The sequence below is a fragment of the Lonchura striata genome, chromosome 1, assembly GCF_046129695.1.
Source record: "Lonchura striata isolate bLonStr1 chromosome 1, bLonStr1.mat, whole genome shotgun sequence".
NCBI classification, from domain to species: domain Eukaryota; kingdom Metazoa; phylum Chordata; class Aves; order Passeriformes; family Estrildidae; genus Lonchura; species Lonchura striata.
This window is the reverse complement of record NC_134603.1, coordinates 34,860,026-34,878,876: the sequence shown is the minus strand read 5'-3', so window position 1 is coordinate 34,878,876 and position 18,851 is coordinate 34,860,026. Positions and strand designations below refer to the sequence as shown.

At 38.9% G+C, this 18,851-nt stretch overlaps 2 protein-coding genes across 9 annotated transcripts in view; one reads left to right on the top strand and one right to left on the bottom strand.

Annotated features, from left to right (window-relative positions):
- Positions 1 to 4,279: 4,279 nt before the first annotated feature.
- COPS5 (COP9 signalosome subunit 5) lies at positions 4,280 to 14,287 on the bottom strand. The gene is made up of 8 exons (XM_021555599.2): positions 14,097 to 14,287; positions 13,759 to 13,993; positions 11,222 to 11,350; positions 10,691 to 10,756; positions 9,198 to 9,283; positions 8,255 to 8,366; positions 7,415 to 7,563; positions 4,280 to 4,675 (listed from the first exon to the last, which is right to left on the bottom strand). The coding sequence occupies exons 1-8, from the start codon at positions 14,252 to 14,254 to the stop codon at positions 4,591 to 4,593; spliced, it is 1,020 nt and encodes a 339-aa protein (XP_021411274.1). The 5' UTR covers positions 14,255 to 14,287; the 3' UTR covers positions 4,280 to 4,590.
- Positions 14,288 to 14,393: 106 nt separating this feature from the next.
- The window catches only part of CSPP1 (centrosome and spindle pole associated protein 1), a 61,919-nt gene continuing 57,461 nt past the window's right edge, over positions 14,394 to 18,851 (top strand). For 6 of the 8 annotated variants that reach the window (XM_077783363.1, XM_077783359.1, XM_077783354.1 and 3 more), the window contains exon 1: positions 15,075 to 15,170. The gene's annotated coding sequence lies outside the window, so the exon portion shown is untranslated. The other 2 variants (XM_077783352.1, XM_077783348.1) reach the window with 2 other exon arrangements.

The window sequence follows — 18,851 nt, the reverse complement described above, 5'->3', positions numbered from 1 at the left end:
ACTGTAGAAACACTACATGTCTTGGGGCAATGTACTATGCTGTGCAAGAGTGATCCTGTACCCAGGTTCATGGCAACCTTATACTTTCTAATGCAAATATATCTGTCACACTGAAGTTGCATAAAACACTGGACAAGTTAAGGTAAAAATCAAAATATCCAAAACCAGTTACAGTCCGAACTTTATAAAGTCACAAGTGATAGAAATGTAAGAATATTATGCTTCATTTACTAAGTATCAAGTATCAAGTATCAAGTTTAAAAGAGCTCATTCTATTTTAGATGAGCACATGTGCACACACTGCCACCAAGGGCAAGGAAAAAAGAGAGTTCCTTGTCAAATAGGGTCTGAACAGGGCTAAGGCGAGATTTTCAAGGAACACCAAAGTTAGACAGTAAACAGAGCTCTTGTAATCAGGTCACAGATGTCTGTTATTTGAGTACTAGAATCAAAGATAATTTATGAAAAGCTCAAGGAATATTTCTTCTGTCCTGGCATGAATGTGAGGTAAGGAACAAATGAAGAACTTGTGACACTCCTCAAAAGCAAAAGCTTAAGGTCTTTTTATTAGCTTTTTTATTAGCTCTTTCTGAAGCAAAAATATTTTTTGACTTGAGTGAGGCTGCTTGTAAGAGTAAAGATTAGAGAGTTTGTGACAAAACCCAGATACCTGTGGCTAATGGTGCCAGAGTCTTTGGCATTGAAACATATTCTAAAATTTGTCTTTCTTCAGTGTACTGAGCTTATTATTTAAAATTCCCATTTAGTATAAACCTTCAGAAAGGCTCAGTCTCTAGTAGATACCTGATATAAGAGATCCAGGCAAACACTAAACATTTACTAACACCCATTTTCCCTCAGAGTAAGGGCTGAGGTTTTGAAAAGCTCTGTGCTTCAGGATACAAATGGGATCTGCCAGATGCAGACGTATTTAGGAAAAAAAATAACCCTAATAAATAGCCTGATCACCTAATCAGCTTTTTATAAGTGAGACAAGGGAATGAGGGAGGACTGTTTTGCCTCTCTCTAAAATTTTGGTGCACCTAAATCTTGAGTACAGTGCAGGTCTGGGTCCTGTCAAGGTCCAATTAGGATGTGGGATGTATAGAGGGCTAATAAAATTACCTAGTGGGTAAAGAAGCAGCTTTATAACAACAGCATAAAAAAGCTGAAACTTAATTTAGAGAGAAGGCTGAGGTGATGGTATGATGAAAGCTAATAAAGGTGGAGGGTAAAGCAAACAAAATTGTTAATCACTCCATGCCATGCTATTAGAACTATAAATACTCTAGAAAGCTACTAGATCCATTCAAAATGTGTTAAAAAGTGGCCAGGTTCAGGTACTTTCCCTTAGCAGCGATCCTGCAGCTGCCTTTAGAGACGGTCCATCAGCAGGGTGTTTCCCATACCCCCTCACCTTCTCTTGCCTATTTTCATTTTATGTAGGCTGGAGGACAGGACAGCAGGGAAACAGAAACACAAGTCAGTCTCTCACAGCTACATTACTTCATGCAGGAAATTTAAAAATGAAAAAGACAAGAAAAAACAAGATGTCTTTTTTCTCGTGCAGGTTGCAACAGAAGCCAAGCCATTCAATCTTCAGGCAATAAAATTAATTTATTGGAGCTGCCATTCCATTCCTTACCAAACATTTGAAGGAGACTTCAAAGGAGAAGCAGATCTGATAGGATAATGAAGCTATATAGGGTATCTGATAGGATAATCTTAGTCCCGGTAATCACGGAGAAAATCTGAATGGCTTTTCTTCACAATAGGCAGGTCAGTATTCTATCAGGAATTTCATTGTAGTCCTTTGTATTTGATTGCCACAAATACACATGTATTTCTTTGGATTTTGGTGGTATTAGTATGTATAAATTATTTTAAAATGTAATTTGCATACATGAGAAAGGTGAGCATATAAGTATGCTTGAAAAAAGAAAAACAGAAGAGGATAGGGAAATTCAAACACAATTCAGCATTTTTAGCATTCTGTAATTTTAGTATGTTGGCAAATACTGTTAGATGAAGAAAATATTTGTGTTCACTAAGATTTTTATTTATTGAAATGAAAAGGGCACTCAGTATTTTGGAATGCATGCCTGTTTCAAAAAATCTTACCAAAGAGAACCCATTTGTATGTGCTTTAGTACTTACTGCATTACTTCAGCTGTCATCTACCTGTGTCCCTCCTTTGCATAAACCAATTTCTAAATAAAAAGTAGGTGCAAATGGGAAAGAATAAATGGATGTATCTGAACAACATGTATTGTTCTCAAGAATACCCTTATTACTAGTATTTTGAAGTCTCACAACTGCTTGTTAGAATTAAGGCATCTATCCATTAATGATTCTCCACTGTTCAGGATACACCTGTTTGTGAGTGTAGATGGGGATGACTCCTTTGTGGTAATGATCTTCAATGCATGGCATTCTGATCTCAGAACTTGGAATAATGCTAACATTAAAAATGGCTGTTCAAAGACAAAGGTCATGTTATTCTGGTTCCTGAACACTGCAGAAAGGATCCTATGCAAGCAACAGGTACAGCCCCACTGCTTGTATAACTTTGAACTGAGTTATAACTCAATGGACAACTGTTCACATGAGCATTTAAACATGAGCATTCATATTGCTATAGTTTGTAAAACAACTTGGTATTTTAAATTAAGTATGTTATAGTTTGTAAAACAACTTGGTATTTTAAATTAACTTGGTATTTTTCATCTGTGACCAAAAACATTGTGTGTGAGCCTACACACAGAAAAATTCAGTTCACTAATATCACAAACAAGGACAGTTTAAATACAGTCATAGACTAATATGAAATGAAACTATTATTTTATATTTTAGGTAGATAAAAGATGTGCAAAACTTTTGGATCATGTTATGCAAAGAGAATTCTACTAAGTAGCAATAGAGATACCTATTAAGAAATACAAGATATCTCACAAAAGCAGGGTGCTTCTTTGTGTAAACACACACTGAATGGGATAATGGCTGTGTGCTCAATATAAAGTCTCAAAGACCTGTGGAAGAAAATTAAGTAAGAAAAGTTGTTTACTGGCCAGGTACACTTGCTCTGTCTTCCTTGAACTTAAAAGGAATTGCTGTGTATTACATACTGTGCTTTTTTGTACAGAAGGCTACTGGTGCAATTTCCAAGAAAATAAATATCTTATTAAAATACCACAGCTTTCTTCTCCTGACTTTCCACCACCACTATCAGGCTGAAAGAAGAATGAAACTGTTCTACCAAATTGCACATCTGATAATTATCTCAAATTTACTAGCCACAATTAAATATATTTTTCCTATACAGTTGGATGCTGCTGTTTTAAAACTCTTGATGAACTTCTGCTTCAGGGTATCTGCATTTCCCTGCTGAATTACAAATTTTCATTGTATAACTTACATCTTAACTTCAAATCCACTGGAATCTGTTTGGATAAAAAGGCCTAAATGAGTAATAGCTATAAAAATTTCCAGACCAAAACAAAAACAAAATCTATATGAAAGCAGAGCTAAGGTTGAAAAGAAGACTCAATTACTTAAGGTATAAAGCATAATGGCATATTGTATAAAGCATAAATTATCCCAAAAGTAAACATTCCAAAACCCCTAGGAAACTCAGGATTAAAGATGAAAACTAAAAAGGAATTCAAACATCTTGTATTATTGAAATGCAGTACGAAAGCCTCCAAAACAAACTTAGATCAGCCCTGCAGCAGCACCACATTGTAAGCCAGAAATTATGATTAATGCATTTAGTATCTGTGGCCTGAAATTAGCCTAGTGCGTATTTCAAAGGCAATTTTTCATTTTGTTCCTTTATATGCAACAAGTAGTCACTTATGACAAGCAATAGAAGGTGAGCAGGAGAAAAATAATATCTAACCATGTTATGAGTTCCACTGGAGAACTGGTCAAAAGTTGACTATTTAGAAATATAAAATGTCCATCATGAATTGAAGCTATAAGCAAAATACTGTCATACCATGCATAAATGTTTCATTACTGTGAAAGAAACTATTTCTGGCTGAACCAGTAAACCTCGATCAGGAAAGGCTCCATTAAATTTAATAACTTGTTGAAAGATAGACAAGTGGGATTAAAATTCATAAAATTAAGCACAGATATTAAAATCTGAGAAACAAACTACTTACACTACATAGGTTACCTATCTAATCTGTGCAGACAGAACTTTTCCACAGAACAATAAGAAAAAGAGTAAGAGAAGATAAACGTTTGCCAAAAATATCAAGGCCCAAAACGCACATTTAGTTTCAAAATTCTTTTATTGCAGTTGAATAGTAGAGATAAATATCTAAGAGCAAAATCCAGTAAGTCACATTTATTTTCCTCTGGAACAATTCTGCAAACTGGTTTTATGATAAAGAACAAAAAGTTGCACTACATTTTGGAACATTTTGTTCTTTAAAACTGGTCAGACAGGTGGGAAATATTAAAGTACTACAAATTAAATGAATAATTTTCCACTTCAGCTTCATTTCCCAAACTGAACAAGTCCAAGCAAAAGAAAATATGGTATTTTCTGCTTTGGAGATACATATCATCTGGTAATGCACTTCAAGCTATATTAATTTGATTAAAAAGTTTATCCTTAATAACCTGAGACATCAATCCATGTATAGCTTCTATGGTGGTCTTGCAGCTGAAAAACAAGCATAAATTCAATGTTGGACAAAAACTGAACTGTCATTTTATTTGAAGATCTCCAGCTGTTTTGGAAGTTCAGGGTGCCCATAACCCCATGAATCTTAAAAACTGTCCAGAAAGGAACAGTCATATACAGCAATTTAGCCATTGCTGCCAATACCTCTTTGTTACTTAAAAAGCAAACTGACTATGCACACAAAGACCAATTCCAGAAAACTGTCTTGCAATTTGTGACATCTTACGTTAACAATAACAAGTGGGCTCTGTGGTCATCTGAACAAAAAAAAAAAAATCCTTCGGGGAATGGAGCTATCAGCTCATATTATCAATACCTGCAGGCTCTCACTGCTCTCTACCTTATCTCCTTTGCCCAAGCCCAGTACAGTAACCATGGTTCCTCTGAGAAACTTTACATAGAACATTAAAGAGAAGTTTATAGAACAAATCAGTTACTGGTCAACATATGGAATGTGCAAAACCTTAAAAGAGATGAGAGGATTCCTACTGATACAAGTTTTCCCCAATAGCTGCTGTAGGGCAATGTAGTGTCAAACTAACAAATAAAAACAGACTGTACAAATGCAAAAGATTAATCAGGACTGAAGGCATGGAGAATAGGGACAAACTACTATTAGACAGATAAAGGAATCCTAGGGAAAGCAAGCTGACTTAGAGCACAACTTGGCTAATACATACGCCCCCTTAGAAAATGGCTTAGAGATGTGCATGGACAGTAACAGAACTTATCATACAGCCCAGTGTAAGCACCTTTATGCTAATGCTTTAGAGCACTGTCTTCCCAAAGCAGGTATGTCTAACAATCCTTTAGTGATCTTTGCAGTCTTACTTCTTCAGAGTAATTTGGGTGACACTAAATTAATTGTCCTGCACAGGCAGAACACAATCCTAAATTAATTGTGTCTGCACAGGCTTTCTACTGTCTCTTCTCTTAGGAAAGATCACTAATTGAAGAAAAACATAACACGGAGTGTTACACTCTGTTTTGGGAACTATAGTAGCTTCTGTTGCACAGGAAAGCCGGAATTTTTGACAAAAACAATTCCTTCCAATCCCTTACAATTTATAAACTAACTACTGATGAAGATTAAATAAAAACACTAAAGAAAAATACCTAGAACTGCTGCAACAAATAATGTAGGAGCATGATCAGAGAAGGAGCTATTTCTTAGAGTAACTGTAAGCATGTGAGAGTAAGGGGGAAATAAAATGCAGTCAGTATTATGGGACTCCAAACAGCAATGCAAACTTATCAGCAGCTCCATCCTCCTCATCACTTTAAAGCATTGCTATTCTGTTTTCCTACAGGAACTGGGAGGTATCACGTAACCTTGCTGCCATGAGCTAGCAACAGCATTAACTCCACTGCAAATGTATTCTGCAATTGAAATAGGCTAAATGAGTGTTAACTGTTATAAAGTCAACCACCCTCCTACTCGATGGTGTTTGTTAGAAAACTTGTAAGAGCTGTTAACTTTTCAGAAAAATAAACAAAGTCGTGTCAGGGGTAGAGAATACCAGGAAACTGTTCTGTTATCAAGATAAAGTGATGGAGAAGAGGGACAGAAACCCCCAAAATCTGAAAACACGCAAATGCAAATATCCCAGATTTTGTTCAATTTCTGCACTCTGTTCCAAGGAATTCTACATAATTGTTTCCTTATTAAATGTAACTACTACATCTCACTCAGAATACTCCCAAGATGCATGCAGGTGAGTTCTGCCTTCTCCACAGATGGACCTGAGTTTGTACCACCATTTACAGTGCAGTATTTCTTGGTTTTCAAAGTCTGAAATTTGCCAAATACAATGTACTTGAACAACCCAGATCTATGAGCTGTTACATATTATTAACCTCTGTTAAAAGATTTTACTTGAAAAAATGGTGACACTAACATGATATAGTCTAAGCATATATATAATTGGGAAAGAGATGTGAGTATTACTGAGAAGCAACTTAAAGCTTCAACAAAGCTCAAAATAAACAGAACTAATCACCAATAAACATAAGGAAAACTGAGGGAAAATACTACAACTTCTTTAAAATAATGATGTACACCTAATGATAAGAAGTTTGTTAACTTACAAGAGCAAGCATTTGCTGTCAGGTGGGGTAGCAAAATATAAAGGCCAGAATATCTGTAAGCTACTTCTTAAAAACATAAAACAGCAACAAAAACCCTACCTCTTCTTACTTCTTAAAAAAAGATACATTAATTAAGAAATATGAAAAAAAAAAGAATTCATAATTTTTACATTAGTAAAAGTATTAGACAAGTGTAAACTAATACTTACTGGACTGTTAACACTAGTTCTTAAAATCATGTTCTATACCATAATTTTACTTACTGTTAGTTTTAACCTGATTAGCACATAAAAACATGCTAATTTCTAGCAAAGTTACAATTTTGCATTAGACAGAAAACATTTTTTTTTTGTTTGCCAGATACTGATGGAATTTTACAGCAATTTTTTGTTTAATAAACTAGAGTTAAATTTATTCCAAACCCTCTAAAATTAAAAATTCTTCATAGGTTTAACAGAGGCAAGATTTTCTTTAACTTTCAAAAACAACTAGGGACTTCTGGAGACTTTCATTTCTATCTATAACCTAATTCTTATTTCTAATTGTCTCAGGTGACAATTACAGGCATGAGAAAAGTTTAAAACTAAATAATACTTTCTACATGAAGAACACATGGATGTGTTATCTTACCTGTCTCTTGTTGCTTTTGCAAGTTTGTCTTCTGACTTCTTGTCATGAGTCTCTAAACCCAGCATGAAACTGCCCCTTCCAAGTTGAGCTTCTGACTGTTCTAATTTTTCAGACAAATCGAAGACTTGGCCAGTGGTGTAGTCAGCATTCTTAGGAGAAAGTAATAAATATTTTAAATTTAAGCTATAAATTCAAGCATTTATACAGAAAATAAACCAAATCTGAGAAACATTTTTAGAAGTATAATTCTGCATATTTGAATCTGTAGCAGATATTGAAGTGATATAGAACATGAGAGGTGGTTAAGAGAACAGAAGCTGAACATCTGAAAAATGCTCAATCCCTAAAGCCTGAATTGGGTTTATTACTTTAAATTCATGCCCTAAGCTAAGTAAGAGTAAGTAAAAATAAGTTGGTTTTGACCAAGAGAAAAAAAAAACTGGCTTCTGCAGAGGGAAGGTTTTGATGCTCAGCTGTTACACTGAAGGTCTACCTGTATTGTTTCTGTTGTAAACCTAGTTTTAATAGTTCTGTAATTTATTTTTTCTTAAGTGTTTACTTATTAAACACCGTTATTCAGTGCAGTGCTCTACAGATACAAGGTTAAAAAGTATTTAAGACAAAATCTAAGTGTACAGACAGAACTCAGTAAAATCAAATGTGTTATTCCCACCTTCTACTTTTACAGAGCAGTTATGAGGAACATTTCAGTATTTATGATTAAGAAAACCTTCCCTTCTTGTTTTTTCAGACAGATTCTTAATGTGGGGTCTAGATCTATACAGCAGAGGGCCTGGCTTTCAGACTCATTAATGAATCAGTGCACACAACAGTACTTACAGTGAGCAAACTAGAAGAACTGAGAGTGTTCACCCAGTACTTGTTCCACAACAGCTCAAGCAATTTACGATCCAAAGATGATTTAAAATACGAGACTTCTAAAGCATAATACCTTTAAAAACAAACATGCAAACAAAATAACTGTCCATCTAAACATGTCTTTCTTGACTGCCACATCCAAATATACACGCAACTCAAAAATTCCTTATCAACAGGAAATACCTTCAAAAATTCAAAGCACTTAAGGTTACTGCCAGTTCCAATTCTCTGTATGATCTTCTATAAGTAATTAATATATAGATTCAATACATAATACCCACACAAACTGCTGTGCTCTGTTAAATGAGATTGCAAGACTTTAAAAATTATTCTCCTAACAACCTATTCCATGCTTGGGTTCTTCAATACTGTAATAACTTACAGATGATTTCAATTTTGCATGGATCAGTTCTAATTTCTTGAGGAATGCTTGGCAGCAGTAAATGTTACAAACAGGCAAACAATCTTACAGTCTACTGTACCTATTTTGAAAGCCAGACTTTAGTGGTGTTACAAATTAACACTCCCAGTAATGGAAGAAAAGGAGCTGCATAACACTTGCCCCTACTGAGAAGAGCAGTGGGATCACAGCCTCCCCAGTCCTGCTGATTAATCGACATCTGACCCTCTCCTCCCTGCCCCAACAAGGCATCTCTACTTAAAAATGTTCAGAAATCAGCCGTTAAAGCTTTTAATTAGGTTCATCTTTATCTTTGCAGAGTTCTTCCTTAAAATGTCTCCTGATAAATGCCAGTAACCCTTTTTTTCACAAAAACAAAAGCGCTAAAGCAACAGTGAACTTTAAAATTTGAAACACTACACGAAACTTACTTTTCCATAATGAATCAGTAACCTAAATACACACACACAAAAACAAAGTTAGTAAGTTTTTTTTATTACTTACTGTTTACAGTGTACACCAAAGTCTTCTATTTTATTGAGTGGAATAGTCTGGTATTCAGAGGGACCTTCATCCGGAGGTTTATAGCCCTAAAATTTTAACAAAAGGCAAAACTTACACAGTAATTCTGAGACTTTTCAAAATGCCTAAACTTACAAAGCTTCTATTTTATGCAATTCTAGTGTTTTTTTTTTTTTTTTTTTTTTTTGGCTAGAGAAAATTACATTTCCTCTGGTAGTCTGAAATTTGAACTTTTCTTGGATCTCAGGTTTACATTTGGCTTTACTAGCTGTACTAGTCATTACATTTGTAGGTTTATCAAAAGCAAATCAGTGGTCATAGTTGAGTTTTTTCAAATGACAAGCTATGATTAAATAATTTCTTAGATCAAAGAAAGGGCACGCTTCTTCTTAGACAGTATTTCTCTACCTGTTATTGGAAATTTTGAGGGAAGATTTGAAAAAGAGGGAAGGAACATCCATGGATATGCCTTAGAGACACCTAAAACTTTCAATTACTTGTTTAGTCAAGATGGTGCCGTTCACAGCTACTGACTAAGCAAGAACTGCCTGCAGTCAACTGTGATAACTCCCTAAAAATATACTTCTCATGTGCATTTTCCAGATGTGATTTGGTTTTCAGGTACAGAATTCTTCTTCTTGTTCAATTTATGAAGTAATTTTGCTCACAGAAGTGAATGTTCTCCTGAATCACAAACTGTTCTAAGATAACTTAAGTTTTTGTCAACACAAAAATAATGCCTGGACCTCTCACAATCATTTATGTTAATTATAAAATTTAATTTTTATTAAGCAATTAATTTTGGTAATTGTTTTACTGGATGGCTGTCTGAAGTTCTTGATGAGTCATTCATAACTGGGTATTTAAAAGATACACCCGAACTTCACTGGACTGAAATTAAATAGCACAGCCAGAAATATATTAGAGGATGCATTTGGAGACCTACATCTCCAATAGTGATGTGATTTCTTAGTTTTAAGCCTAACCCATATTGTTTAATTAACTTTTTTGTACATTAGTTTGTGAAGATTCATAGTATTTATTTGAAAAAGTTAAGCAGGTAGTTTTGAACTTTCCTCTTCTAAAATGAAAAGCAAATTATGACATATTAAACATCCTATTAACATTTGGTTTTAGGTCCAAAAAAAATACCAGAGAAGAACTAACATAAAACAATTTTGATGCACACTACCTACAACTATATCCATTAAAAGACAGCTATAGGGAGCTACATAATTTTAGGACAGCTCCACAATCTGGACAGTGTAATTGATTTAACACTGCCAAAACTCTATGAAAACCAAACCTGAAGTCGACCTTTATAAACATAATCCAATATCCAAAGGCATGCAGTAACCAGCGTACAGGCACATCTTCCTTTGGAATGAACATTCAGTACAGCACAGCAGACCAAACTCAGACAATCATATAAAGACAGTTCAGTATTCACACACTAGATAATTTTAACTATTTACCTTAGGATATGTCCTAAAAGCACCAAGATTTACTTTTCCTGCAGATATTGTTCTTGTTGGATCAATCTGCAGAAATACAGGTAATACTCATTACATATATTTTATTACAGGCTTAAATTAAGTTTATAGCAATTTTATTTCAGTAATTCATGCAAACTGTATTAGTTCTGTCATAAACAGTACTTTTTCTTTTGGTATGAGACTCTCTAAAAAGATGTGAATATCAATAGCCTTCAGTGAATTATTTTTTCAAACTAATTTTCCTTATTTCCTAAATACTTAAAACCCCCTTATGCTTAAGAACTATACCATAACTGAAACAATGAAGTGAAAATGGTCTAGGCAAGCAACACTACTGGTTTGGCCAGTATTTGGCCAGCAAAGCAGGAGCAGCACCAGTTTAAAGTGTGGCTCCAACACCTCCATAATACAAAGTACACACTACTAAAATGCTAACAGACAGAAATCCAAAAATTATTCCCCTCAACACGATGTGCTGTGCAGGGTTATCACCCACCAGCCAGTACTTACAACCACTGCTACGAAGGGCTCCTGAAATTGCTGGTTAAGCATCTGGGTACTGACGTCGATCCCCGAGAGCCAGCAGCCGTAGCCGGGGTGACTGTGGTACCAGCCGATGGCATTTTCCAGGCGTCCGACCTAAGAAAGAGCAGGGAAGGGAAACAGCCCCAGCGTCCAGCTCCATTCCCAAAGCACCGCCTGCCCTCCAGCGGCACTTCCAGCACACTGCAAGGCGCGGCAGGATAAACGGGAATTTCCACGCGTGGGGAAATATTCCCTAGAAACCGTACAATGAGTGGCACTGGCATTCTCTCCTACAGCTGCTGCCACAGAACAAAGGCCTTCGAGGAGCCTGGGGCTCCTTCTTCAGTGACAGCTGGAGTACAGAAGAGGTTCCACACAGCTGGATGGTGAGCTGCAGCTGCTCAGCAGGGCTGAGAAATTTCTTAGCGATATAACACAAGTATATATAACCTCATATAACGTAGGGAACGTCAGTAGAGAATTAATTTTTTAGTATGGTAACATATCTCACAGGCACATACTATGAGATCAGTGGTAGGTTTAAAAAATTACTTCAAAGGTATGCTTTCAAACACCAGAAATGACAGAAATTATTGCCTGGAGACCGGTTTAAAAGCCAAATTATGAGTTTTGGACAACTTTTTCTCAGATAAAACCTCAAAATAGGAGTTTCCAAATAATACAGCTGGCTATCTCTAAAAATACTGGAAGAGAAAGGAGCAAAGCCAAAAAAACCGAGGAGAATAAACACCCATTGAACCTCATTTTTGTAATCCTCTCTAAGGAACTGTTTACTGGCTGCTCTGGTAATGAGACAAAACACATGAATTGCCTACTGTATTTTTTAACTGGTGAAGAATATTTGTATTTTCTTTACAGCTTGCATGACAAACACCAACAAAACACTAAAGAACGTGTGTTATTTTTCAAAGCCAAATGATACATCTAAACTACATTAAGGCCAGATCCTGTCCATGGAAAAGCAACTAACTGGAACAGCAGCATCTATAAAGCATTTCTATAGGAGGATGCATATTAACTAGCACCTAATGATAAAAAGAAATATTCCAGGAACAAGTGCTTGCCAAAATCAAATATGAAACAGCCAGCATGAAAGCTCTGCCACAGCACCAGGAAAGTAGAGTTCTTTTATTTGCACACAAGTTCATTTTCAAAATTGTGAAACCAACTACAGACAAAACTGAACAACATAAACAATGGGGAAATAAACATTTCCTATCACATAAGAACTCCTACAGAAACCTGGACTGTTTTAAACATAAGACAAGCTGTTTATAATTTTAAGCTATATACTTACCACTTTGAAATTCAGTATTTCTACCTAAGAATGGGATTCTATGAATATATCTTTATTTAAAGATAGCATGACTGTATCTTTAGGCAAAGACATCTCTTCAAGTTACCTACTTTTTGCAACAAGAGTTCTAGAACATAATTATCTCTGCATTATGTTTACTGTTTGCTGATGTTATGATTCAGCCTAATGCACATCCATTTCCATATCTTCAATTCTATTTATGGCTATGAACATAAGTCCAACTCTCCAAAAGAACCCAAATACTCCTCTGTTATATCCACTTAGTATGTAAAGGGCTTCTAATTTTAGCTGGTTTAAAAATCAATGCGTCAACTGGGTATCAAAACTCTTTGAGCTTGGAGAGTTAAAGTTATTTCAACTCTTATTTCTAGCATAGAATTGCCCTGTATTGGAAGAAGCACATCAGGAAGTGCTCTGATGTTCTGTGCTGGTTTACATATCAGCCACAGAGCACAGTTATACTTCTGTTATCTTTCTGCACATGAGAACTGCACTGTATAGTCAGCTTTAATATGACATGGCTCTTTGAATAGAAAGTGACAAAGACGAAAAACAGACAAGCAAGTTCATCTAAATTTCCAAATGATAAATATGAATAATTAATTTTCACTGAAACTTACTTATTCCTTCACTGACATTTTCTTCACAAACGTCTTTTTTAATGGAATAGAGCAGCATACCATACACTAAGATCTCAGAAGGTAAGAATGAATGTCATAATTCTGATCTATAAATACTAAGTAGTCCAACACACACATATATTTAATTCTGCATACTGTTTTTAGAAAGAAGTATCGGTTGTTTTAGAAACACACTATGTCGCACAACCAGCAGCCATAAGAACACTTCCTCAGCAATGAAAGTAATTTTCAAAGGGAAGGAGAATGCACTACTTTCCAACGAATCATTAAATTGGAAAAGACCTCCAAGATCATCGTGTCCAACCTCTGATGACCTACTGTAAGTCAGAGAAATATGTATGTGAAAATGTTTACAGGCCCCTGCGTTCCGTGCTGCTGACAGTTCTCACTGCCATGTTTGAGGAGAGACAGGACAACCGGGCAGGCACTTCCTCTCTGGGGGAGGGAGGAAGCCTGGAACGCCCCAGGTATGTTCCTGAAGCTCACAAGAGGCACAGGATCTCCACGGGGGGCGGTCAGAACCCCCTGCCACCTGTCCTTACCTGCTTGGCGTTCTCGATGTAGGCAGCCATGTACTCGTAGGCGGCGGCCTGCGCGTTGACGCGGGTCTCGGTGCCCTCCACGGGCAGGGCGAAGCTGTCCATGATGATCATCGTCTCCCCGTCCACCTTGCCCAGCATGAGCCCCATCACCTCCAGATTGCCGCCGGACCTGGCGTGCATCACCATCTTCAGCAGCGCCAGCGCAGAGATCTTGCAGTACTTGAAGTAATGGTGGCTGCAACAAGGCAGAGGCCGCGGAAGGGAAGGCAGAGCCATCCCGTCAGGCCGCTCCTCACCGCCCAAACCGCCCGCCCGCCCTGCCGCCCCCTGCCACTCACTCCTTGGTCCAGGGCTTGGCCGCCAGGATCTCCTGCTGCTGCTTGCGGTCGTACTTGTAGATCTCGTCGATGCTCTGCGCCTCCTGCATGTTGTTCGCCAGCTCCCACGTCTTCTGCGCCATCCCGCTCCCGGAGGCGCCGCTGCCCGCCGCCGCCATGGCCCGGCCGCGCTCCCGGCCGCGCACCGCCGCCCCGGGCCGCCGGCGGAACCAAGCGCGGGCCGGGGGCACCTCGCAGGGTGGTACGGTCCGCGCAGGCCCGGCCGCGCGGCGCTGCGCCCCCTGCGGCCGCGCCCGGCTCTGCACGCGGCCGCGCCCGGCGCGCTCGCCCCGTGAACCGGCACCGCAAAAACGCGACCCCGGCCGGGCGGAGGCCTTTCTATTATATCCATTTATTTATTGACTTGTGCTTCTTAAATTACTGTGACCAGTTCGGGGCCACTCAGTACGAGAGAGACACGAACATCTGGAGAGGGTCCAGCGGAGAGTAAACAAAGATGTTTAAGGGACGGGAGCGTCTCTTTCGCGAGGAAAGGCTGAGGGATCTGGGCCTGTTCAGCCTCGAGACGACCGAGAAGCGGCATTATCAATGTATATAAGTGTCTAAAGTGGAAGACGTCAAGAGGATGCAGCCGCGCTCTGCTGGGAGGTGTCAAGCAATAGGACAAGAGGCAAGAAAACTGTTGCATAGGAAATTCGCCCTGAAGATGAGGAAGAACTGCTTTCCTGTGCAGGTGACCGACCACTGGAACAGATTGCCCAGAAAGGTTGTGGAGTGTCCCTCGCTGGAGAGACTCAGGAACGGTGTGGATGCAATCCTGCGCCACGCGCTGTAGGGTGGCCCTGCCGGAGCGGGGAGGTTGGACCAGGTGACCCGCTGCGCTCCTTCGTACGCCGCCCCAGCCCGGGGAGCCCGCCCGTGCCGCCTCCCCTCCGCTCCTTTCCCCGCCCGGGAGGAGCGGCAGCCGGGTCGCGCCGCCCTCCGGGGCAGCGGGGGGCGCTGCCGGCGCCGCCCGCCGCGTTCCGGCCGGCAGGAACGCGCGGGGCGCGGACGGAGCCGTGGCTGCCGGTACCGGTGAGCGGGCGGGGGCGGCGCGGCGCCCGGGGACTCTGCTCGCAGCCCCGCCGGGGGCTTCCGTCGCCAGCATCGCTCACAGCCCGGAGCGGGCGGCGGCGGGCGCGAAGGGCGTTCGCTGGGCGGCGGGACGGGGCGGGGGCGCACCGCTGGGTCTGGGGGTCCCCGTGGGGGCTCCCGGCGGGGCTCGGCTCGGCTCGGCTCGGCCGGGCTGGTCCCGGCCCTCCGGTGGGGCCGCTTGTGCGGCCGTTGCCTGACAACGGCGCCGCCATCCGGAAAGGGGCCGAGCCCCGAGTGTCGCATCTCCGCCCCGCAGCTGCTCCCCGGCGCGTAGAAGCCTCCGGGAGTGCCCCAGAGGTGCTGCCGAGGACGGAGGTGGGGAGGCGAGCGCTGCAGGCCGGGGTAGAGGCGCTTGCCCGAGCTGTCGCTCTCGCAGAAATAAACCTGATCTCCTGGGTCTGAAAGTTTTTCGAAATTAGTGTATTTTTGGATCAAATTACGTACTCTAAAAAATAGATAAGCCCTGTAGTGGAGGGAAAGTAACTCGCCAAACTTGTTGCTTCGTTGTTCAGAGGATAGACTGCCTTCTCAGTTGCGAAAAAATCGCATTGCTTTAGTCAAGAGTTTATTATTTATCAACGGCCAGACCCTTGAATCTGTGCTTTTCCGCAATGAATTTTAAAGAAAAGTACAGGGAGCGCGTCTCTGGCAGCAGTAGCTTATTCTAAGTGCCATTCACAAGGGTACAGAAGCAGTCAGTATTAATTCCTCAGGAAGTTCGGGTTAAACTTTTAACAGTGTTTCTTAGTGACACAATTAGTGGCTGTATAGCTTGTAAGTACAATTACTAAACTTGGCATATAGTCGCTCTTTTAAAGCATTTCCCTCCTTGCCACCTGTGCTGCAGTTCACGTGGATAAGAAATTGCCTTTTTGCCAGTGCTCCTGCTGATATTTCAATATTATGGTGGCATAGAAGAGATGAAATCTACTTGCACGTGCTGATTTTAAATTTTGTGTGTTTTCCTGAACAATTAGGAGGGGAAAGGAAAGATTAAAATGGGATACAGTAAACATTGCTTTAGGTGATAAAGTCGTTACAAAATGCATGGTAAATATAGTGCATACAATACATATGGACATAGATGTTTTAGATACCTTGAATAGAAAGACATACATGGTTAACTCTCTTTGGGCATAGATCCAATAAAAATCTCCTGTTCAAACTTGACTTAGTGTTCTTGAATATCTGCATGCTTTCTATTGCTTGGTATGTTTGCTTAAGTTGAAGTCTACCTAGGTGACTCTAATTACTCAGAGTTGCTTTTGTGCAAACTCTGAATAAGGAAAAGAGGCTATGAAAATCTAAAATCTTCTTGAAAGAAAAAGTATGTAAAAATGTTTTTATGGGACATTTTCAGACAGTACTTGAATATAAAAGAGCAGTATGATTAATGGAATTTGACTTCGTATAATGCATTATTTTGGGAATACAAATTATCTTTCTTTAGCAAGAGCTAAAGAAAGGCTGATAGCTACATCCTATCAAAAATTTGTTAGAAATACTTTTACAAAATACTCTCTTTTCCAGAAAGCTAGAGAAATATGCTTACACCTCATAATTTTGAGGGCATAGGGATACATTTTTAAGTGTTTACAGCATATTCTGACTTTCCTTTCATGCTCTGTACATGCCCATGGAGTGATGTGTCCCAGCTTGGTTTTGAATCTGCTAGTTTAACGAGTAATTGCAAGGATCTAGACATGCACAAAAAGAATTAAAATGTATTGCTAAACTGAAAATAAATGATTTTGCTCTGAATTGGTGCTATAGTGTCAGGCTGTGCCTCAGTGTGTTTGTGCAGTCATGGGAAGTCAGTATGAAGTTGACATTTCCCTGTGAGTTCGGTGCTGTCGTTTCCAAGATAGTTTACTGCACTCCTGAGGGCTGTGGTAGCCCTTGTCTCATATAGAAATGTGTTCTTTCTTTATTTTTGTTGTGATTAGTCATGATCTCTTCACATGGTACAGTAGATGATAAAACTGACTAATATTCAGTAGGGTATTTGCTTGCATGCTGGTATATTTTTGCAACTTAACAGTGTATGTGTCACATTGAAGCTTGTCACCCTTTTGCTTAGACTAACTTAAGAAATTTTTCTTTTTTGCTATAATGTATTATTTTTGCTTATCTCATAGAGTTTGCATTCATGAGTATTTTAAGAAGATCAACACAGGTAGAAGGAAGTTAAGACATAAAATGTCTAGATATTTATGTGAAGAATTTGGTAAGAATTTTCCAGGCAATTGTGCTGTATTAAAGGTAGCTGAATCAACAGTGCTGTAGCATTAGTCAGCTTAGTATTCTCCAAGGCCTGGAGTTGCCAGCTTTCTTCACACCAGTCGAATTCCCTGTGTAGTTTAACTGTAACTGTTTTGTCTTTGGCTTTTAACTTACTATATTGCTCTTTTGAGCAATATGATAGGAGTGCAGAATGCTGCAGTATTAATTGTACTCCTCATGCTAGTTAGAAAATACACTAAAAGACTCCTTTCCTTATGCCAGCTCTCAGAGTAAGTTTGGTACCATTCCCATACAGTGATTTGGAAACAGTGCTGGAGTTTATAAATGCTGTTGTAAATAGAGATAGGAAATACAGATGTTACTGTCAGTGAGCTTTTGGAAAGGCTTCTCACAGTGCCTCCTACATGTGGTTATTTTCCTCTTGATGACTGTGTAGCATTGGGTAGGTGGTGAAACCACCTTCTTTTAGTATGACAAGTTGTTTTACCCCTTCAGAACATTTTATCATTATTGTTATGTAACCTAATAGGCTAAATAAAATTTACCATGCCTAGGAACTTATCCTCTTTCAGATTTCTTTTATCCTTTATCAGTGTGCAAAACTAATGAGATTAAAGATTTAGGACAAATCAGATGGGGGAGATTTATTTTTGGCATTGATTGTCCTGTATTATCACTAGGAATTGTAAATGGGCTGGCCTAGTTCTGCCTCCTTTGTAAAAATACTATAATTTTATATTATGAATAAAAAAGATAAAAAGTTCAAAGGATTACATTCTAAGGAATACATCAAACAAATGTATTCTGTAAATTAAATTAGCATGCACTTACTTCACTTTATCATAGAGAATTTGTGCATTTTCTTATTTCCATTTTGCTTCTACTGAGAATTTATCTCAGTTTCTCTGGACACATTATTTTTATGTTTACCTATGTGCTACCTTATTATCTTTGAGCTGGTGGTTTGTTTTTTTTTTGTTGCTGTTTTTAAGTTCATCAGTCCTCTTCCTGAAACTGCTTTCTAATATAGTTTTATCACTGGCCTCTTGTTTACTTCATACTTCACTTCTAAAGATAGTGAATTAGCCTGAAAAAAACCTGCCATGTTAATTAAGATAGTGGATGTGATGGGATTTTTCAGGAACCTGCATAAGCAATCCTTTTGCTTAAGCTGCATGGAGTGTTTTGAGGTTCATAACTTTCTTAGTTTTGTGCTTCTTTTAAGTGTGGAATCTAAGTTGAGTTTTTTCTTTTTTTTTTTTTTTTTTGCCAGTAAGCTTGGTATTGTAAAACTCCTTCTCCAGTGGAGTTAGTGAAAATGCTGGGGAGAGATTAGGATGAGTAGGCTTGTATGCAGTCATTCTTGCTGGTTTGTCT